The sequence below is a fragment of the Microtus ochrogaster genome, unplaced genomic scaffold (genome assembly GCF_000317375.1).
Source record: "Microtus ochrogaster isolate Prairie Vole_2 unplaced genomic scaffold, MicOch1.0 UNK56, whole genome shotgun sequence".
NCBI classification, from domain to species: Eukaryota; Metazoa; Chordata; class Mammalia; order Rodentia; family Cricetidae; genus Microtus; species Microtus ochrogaster.
The window spans coordinates 1,678,746-1,685,779 of NW_004949154.1; the positions used below are offsets into that span (position 1 = coordinate 1,678,746).

General features: G+C 37.8%; 1 protein-coding gene across 1 annotated transcript in view; it reads left to right on the forward strand.

Annotated features, from left to right (window-relative positions):
* Positions 1–7,034, forward strand: part of LOC101997525 (membrane-spanning 4-domains subfamily A member 4D-like) — a 9,730-nt gene that overhangs the window by 828 nt on the left and 1,868 nt on the right. The window contains exons 2-4 of the mRNA XM_013354634.1: positions 2,106–2,265; positions 4,045–4,167; positions 6,150–6,206. Coding sequence (XP_013210088.1) covers positions 2,131–2,265; positions 4,045–4,167; positions 6,150–6,206 — 315 coding nt within the window. The 5' untranslated portion in view covers positions 2,106–2,130. The remainder of the gene's footprint in view (positions 1–2,105; positions 2,266–4,044; positions 4,168–6,149; positions 6,207–7,034) is intronic.

A 7,034-nucleotide genomic window follows, 5' to 3' on the forward strand; every position in this document is an offset into this window, starting at 1 on the left:
ATGAGATCACTACACACACACTAGTATATATAATGTACTGGATGAATACAGGACATCTAGATGGAAAGATGAGATCACTACACACACACTAGTATTTTGAACTTGAGTTGAGTGCACATCTAAACGCACCTTGGGAGGCAGTTTTTGATACAAAGAATAAGGACAATGAAAAGACAAACGCTTGGTAAATTGGCAGCAATATTTTCTCCTCCAGGGTCTATGACCTCACCAGGCAGGTGGCTAGGTTTAATAGTAGCAGACATTAATTTCCTCCTTTGAATATTCTGTAAGGCCATTTACACAGTGCTTGGCTACCCCCAAGATATAAGTGCCACTTTTGTACCCTTGAGGATAGCTTGCCATATTCACCCCTAGATGAAGAACTATAGACAATTATTGACTGTTAAGAGAGGCAGAATCTGTCTTCTCAAACAGTATACTCCCAGATGGGTTATCCAATCCCAGGAGGTTATCCCTAAACAATATACATATGAGAAACACTAAATGGACCTACAGGTTGTATGTTTATATATATTCATATTGTATATTGATATATTCTATATAATCACATGCATATATAACAATAATAAAGAAGAAGAGATCATAAATATTTCTATTTGGTTTTTCGAGACATGATTTCTCTGTAGCTTTGGAGCCTGTCCTGGAACTAGCTCTTGTAGACCAGGCTGGCCTTGAACTCACAAAGATCCACCTGCCTCTGCCTACAAGTGCTGGGATTAAAGGTGTGCGACACCACCTCCCTGCGAGATCATAAATATTTAAGACTGTGGGGAACATGGGAAAAAGTTGAATGGTAGAGAGGGTGGGGTGTAAATGATGTAAATACAATACTCAGTTATGACATTCTCAAAAATAAAATAACATTTAAAAAGGAATATAAAAGACAAAGGTCACACCTTAGATTGTTGGCTGCGAATTTTGCACACGTTTAATAATCTTCTACCATTATATTCATTTCTGACTCCTACATATTATCTCGATAATCCATCAGTTAGCAATATCTATTCCATGCAGACTTAGTGGAGATGCAGAAAATGATGGAGCCTGAGCTACCAACCAGATATGCTTAGTCTGCTCCCAAGACAGACTGTGACCTGGACTAGGTTTCCAAGCATCTCTGGCTTCATTTAGGGGACACATACACCATGAGCTGAAGTTGCTGATGCAGATGTTTATCAGTGGAAGACACAGGGCAAACTTTTAGCAGTATGAAGATCAGAAAGAAGCTTGGACCAATTGTGCCCAATGCGCTCTTTACAGGCACTGTCACGGTAACCCAGAGACAGTAGCCAGAAATTCACATCTTAATGAAAGAGCTAGAAGTAGACTCCAGATTATCGGGTCTTAGGCCAGGCTTTTCCCTGCTCATATTTCATTTCTCGACAACCATCAATTACCAACAAACTTGGAATTTAGGCTGTGTCTGTGTGGGTTTTCTATTTGACAAAAGAGAGGCTCAACACTTTAGGTTCCTCTCTTTATTCTTCCTCGTTAGTAATTGCCTCATGAGGAGAATATTAATAGACATCCAAGAACTCAGCACACCGCAGAGGTCTGAAGGTATTTCTGAGAGGCACGGCAGAGGCCCTTTGTAACAAAGAATAAACTGAAATAGAGAAGACAATTCTACAGCTTAGGTTCCCTTAGGAACACCTTTGCCTTTGGAGCACGAAAAGGAAGTACCAAAGGCAGGTTGAATCCTCTCTTGCATTGCAGGGTGAGTAGTATAGAGCAGGGGGGAGTTGTATCTGATGACAGCCGGAGACCATGGGAGAAGAGGGATGGGTTTCTTTGCTGTCAATGGAAATAAATTCAGCTTGTACAAAGGCTCCAATAATCTATTTGAAAATGATGTCCAAAACAGCCATGGCTATCTAAAAAAATTATGAACACTCAAAAATAAGGCTAAGAAAATAGAAACAGGAGAGCTTCTCTTACCAAGAGATTAAAGCTATTTTTGTAGTTTATCTATGCTAAACTTTTTGTGTTAACATGGGAGGGTTTAGTTCAGAATTTACCCATAATCAGGAACCCGACATTGAGTCATTTCCAGGGGTTCATCCAGAATTTCATTTTTATTTCAGCACTGTTTCTGTTGCCGTGGCAACCATGCAAGGACTAGAACAGACCACCATAGAGGTGGCCCCTGGAGGTGCTCTGCCTTTAGAGAGGTCTGTTGTAAAATCACAACTGTGGAAAGAGCACGCAGAGAAATTCTTGAAGGGGGAACCCAAAGACCTCGGGGTAAGACATTTCTGGATCTGAGGGGAGAATGATTCTGTAAATATCTAAAGGATTAACAAATAAAAAAATCTAACGCAAGTGCTCTGTTCCACTAACTTCATGGTCTCTCAACACTTCCCATGGTCACTAGCATTTGATTTTCAAATCTATCATTTGAAAACGGATATGTTATTCTGCCACATCAGATTTTCAATTTAATTATGTTTCAAATAGAGAAACTTCAGGTACATTCTAGGTTGTGTGTTATCCAAGATGACCCATCCATTTCAGTGCAGACAGAAACCTAGGCAAGCTGCTGCTGTGCTCTAGTCCCAGGCCTGCCCAGGGGCAGGGAAACCCATATTGTTCTCAGAAGTTTCTAGTGCTTTTCCTTCCCCTGCTGGTCAGATAATGAGAAATCCCCTATTTTCCGCATTCTTCTGTCTGCAGAAGACTGTGCCGGAAAAAAAAATAGGGAATTTCAAGGAATTACATGCTACACAGGTTAAAGATCACTAAATGCAGACGGTTCACTGGCACAACCTTCCAAACCCCTGCAGTTGCTGCAGGCAGTTTCTTTTCTACTTTACTGTTCTAGTTCTTATAAATATTGGAAAATGATCATTTTTTTCATGATGTATCTTTTATGTTCATGTGGAATTTGTATATCTTAAATATGTCAACATTCTTTTTGCTGCTGAAGTACTGTTTATTATGAGTCCCTCTGCTTGCTAACTAGGCTCCAAATCACGACTAGCTGAAGAAGCCCAAGAATCCATAGAAATGGGATCAAATTAAAGCAACACAGATCAGTCAGAAGCTGGCATTTCTAATTTTAAATTACATTTCAGAATATCACACAATTTTGGCAAATAATAATGCTTTTCTTTCACATGCTCTCCAAATATTTAATTATGGTATATTCAAAAATGTACCACTTTAAGAGAGTCCAAGTTTTGAATGAGACTAGTATACCAATGGTTAAGACACAAAATTAAATTTAAAAAGCGTTGAGTTTTATTCTGTTTGGGGCTTTTCGGATTTCCAGTGATCACATTGTCCCTATCTTCCACAACACCTCCATAATCCTACCTCCTCTGAGAGCTTAGCCCAGAGCTCAGTGCTTCTCAGCCTTCCTAATGCTGTGGACCTTTAACTCGCTTCCTCATGCTGTGGTGATCCCAACCATAAAAGTATCTGGTTGCTACTTCATACCTGTGACTTTGCTACTATTATAAATTATAATGTCAATGTCTTATATTTCCAATGGTCTTAGGTGATCCCTGAGAAAGGGTCATTGAACCCCCAAAGTAATTAAGACCCACAGGTTGAGAACCACAGCCTTAGATCCCCAGCTTTGGCTCTGGGAACAAATCATGCTTTAATGTGAGCAGTTTGATGATACAGGATTGTAGACTCTTGTCTTGCACTCCTATGCACCTTCCCAATGATTCCCTGCCCTTAACTCAAATATCCCCTTAGTCTAACTGATTACAAGCTGAGTACCTACCTCCATAAATTCCCTCTAAATTTGAAGTTACTGATACAAATAAATGTGTGTGTGTGAGAGAGAGAGAGAGAAAGAGAGAGAGAGAGAGAGAGAGAGAGAGAGAGAGAGAGATTACAAGGGAAATATATATGCTAGTACATCCCATCTGTATATGAAAACTATTGTCAGAATAATATTTCAAAATTCATCTGTGTATATTAAACGTGTGGATGAAGGCAACTTAGTGGTTTGATAGCACATAGTACAGACATCATTTTTGTGGTGATAATGTTTCATTTTACTGTGTCTAGGTTGTCCAAGTTCTGATTGCAATCATAAACCTCATTTTGGGTATAATAATGATGCATGAAAACCAATTCCCCCACCGAGTATTTTCAGCGTTAGTGTATGCCCCAATTTGGGGTTCAATCATGGTGAGTAGCATACCATCTTATGTAACTGGAGATAATAACACTCTGTTGTGACTCCACTAACCTTAGGGGGAATCCTCTCTTTACTCTTTCAAGTAGTCCATAAGTTTGAGAACAGTATATCAGTTTTTTCCTTGTTCATGTTGCAATACCAATATACACTTCACATAAACTAGGTGGGTTGTTTATTTAATATGGCATTTAGGATACTGTGTCAGCATGTACTCATGTACTCCCACAAGGGTTACTTAAGCATTGTCACAACTAATTTCCTCAGGAGTCCAGAGGCTAGTCATTCCTAGTGGTGGTTATTCAGTGGTACAAGGATGTCATCACATCTTGATACATATTGATGTAGCTCAGTCATTGTTCACAAAGAGTTTACCAGTCTATTCTTTAGCCAAGGATAATGAACTTGCATCTTTAACTTGTGGAAATTGAGATTCACTTCTCTAGCTGGGAAGGGATCACTGAACTCTGAAGCTCATGAAAGAATGAAGGAAATGAGGGACTTGTTAGCAATGCAGAGGAGGCAAAGCTGAGCAGGTGGTTAGCAGTGCCTGGCTAATCAACTCTCAGTCAATGCTTAAGAGAATAGAAAACCTAGGTAAATTCTGTTCCAAATTTTAAAGAAAGTAACTAATAAAAAATTGAAAAAGAAATTTTAAAAATTAAAAAATTTCCTCTATAATAAAATTTAAGAAAGTTTTGTAGAGAAAAGAGTGTCAATTAAGTATAAAATATCAAACATTTTCTTACCTATATATTATGAGCTGACAAATGGAAAGTAAAATGCAAAAACTTGGTTATTTTACAAATGAGAATTCCATTAAAAAATGAGGGCTCCATTTATTGATAAACTTGACAATGAGAAAATTTAGTGATGTTGTAGACCTGGTACCTTAATTTTCCCTGCCTATTTACAATAGATGTTTAAGATTTGAGAAATGCCACAGGCTCCAATACTTTTCAAAGTTACATGACATTTGACATATCAATAATAGTATCAATGATTATGATAATAGTAGTCATAGCACCCATAACACCAGTAATAGTTTTCATTGCACTCTAATCTAAGAATATTGTGGTTTTGTATGTAATGTTCCTCCACTTCAATCAATCACCACAACTTTTGAGAAATTTGTTTTCATTGTCATTGTATAAGTGAAGAAAACACGACTAGGAAAGGTTAATATACCCAAGATGTACTCAGCCCATGAATGAGGACTCAGAATCTCTCATATCTCCCCACCACTGCTTTCTTCTTCCATCTTTATTTTCTATTAAGTACTATCCTGGAAACCAGCTCCTATAGTTTTTGATGGAGAATTGAACCTAAGGGCTCAGCCCTGCATGGGAAGCAATTGGCTGAGAGCTATCTCCCCAAACTTATATGTATATGTTGATTTTCATTTTAATGTTGTGATAGTGCTGATGCTGCTATAATTTTTAAATCTTCTAAGCCAAGTATGGAAAGTAAATGCAGACATCCATATAATAGTTTAAAGTCACTTAAGTCAGGTTGACAGCAGTCATTTAGAAGAACTTGAAAATAATTGCCAAATTGCAGGACTCAAATGAGCTACAGCATTCTAGTATAATTTTTGTCATTATTTTATTTACAGCTTTTAATATATCTTCAACAAGAATAATTTCTGGTCCAATTTTGTGTGGCTATCTTCTTCAGTTTCAGGCCATGTGTGCAAAAATCTAATTATAAGGATTGGGGAGTTTTATCCTTCATTGATCTTAAACAATATTGTTGGGGTGACAGTTTCATAATTTTAAAAAACCTTGATGATTCTTCCACTGACTCCCTTTACCCCCTGTTCTTCTGGTAGGGGAGGTATTGTGACAACTGCACTGCCTTTAAGATTATTGACCACTTTAGTAGACCCAGCTGACATAGAAGTGAGTTTTAGTATGCTATGATTTATAAAAGCTATTTAAAAAATGTTAACTTGAAATTTTCCTCTTATTATCAGTTCATAATCTCAGGATCCTTGTCAATTGCAGCAGGAATGAGAACTACAGAGGTCCTGGTAACTATTTTCTTTTATTTTGCCATTAGATGAGAATGATTTCATCAAGTATACATTCTGCTAATATGTAAAAGAGGTTGGTTCTATTTTCCTAAGGCCAAGGATCTGCATTTTAAAAAGATCTGACTTTCAAAGGTGTAGCTGAGCTACTTGTTCATAAAAGGTCTCATCATATCTGAGTGAATGGTGTGTCCAGGCAGTTGCAGAGAGAATCTTGGTCCTGGTGAAACCAGAGAAGTGAAGTTAGACACGTGAACCTTGAAGCTTCAGATTGTGCCCATGACAATGTCACCAAATATTTGCAGTGGCAATAACATCATTAATTGACAGGTTAAAATAGTTTCTACAAATGTATCTAAAATAACGTTTTTTAAAAAAAATATCACAGAGGCCATAGAGATATCTAAGAGATTATTGCCCTTGCAGAGGATCCAGAATTGATTCAGAGTTTCATATAATGACTCTCAGACATCCAATCCCAGAGAATATAAAGTCTTCTGACTTTCGTGGGCGCCAGGCATGTACATACATATAGACAAAATGCATGTACACATAAAATAATAAAGGATTATAAAAAGATGGTAGCAATGTGATTTCTGTCAAAAACTGATAAAAGGCAACAACCAAGACTTCAGCAACTATTTCACTCACTTGCTAAAAGCTGCAGTTGAATTTCCCTTCCTGCAGCAGGTAAACATCAAATTCTGGACCATGACCAAGTGACCCTTCTATAACTGTGCTCCTGTCTACCTCCTTAGCATCTTTAACCAGCTTTGGCCACTAACATGTACCTCGTGTCATGAGATCTGCAAGGTTACACAGCAGATC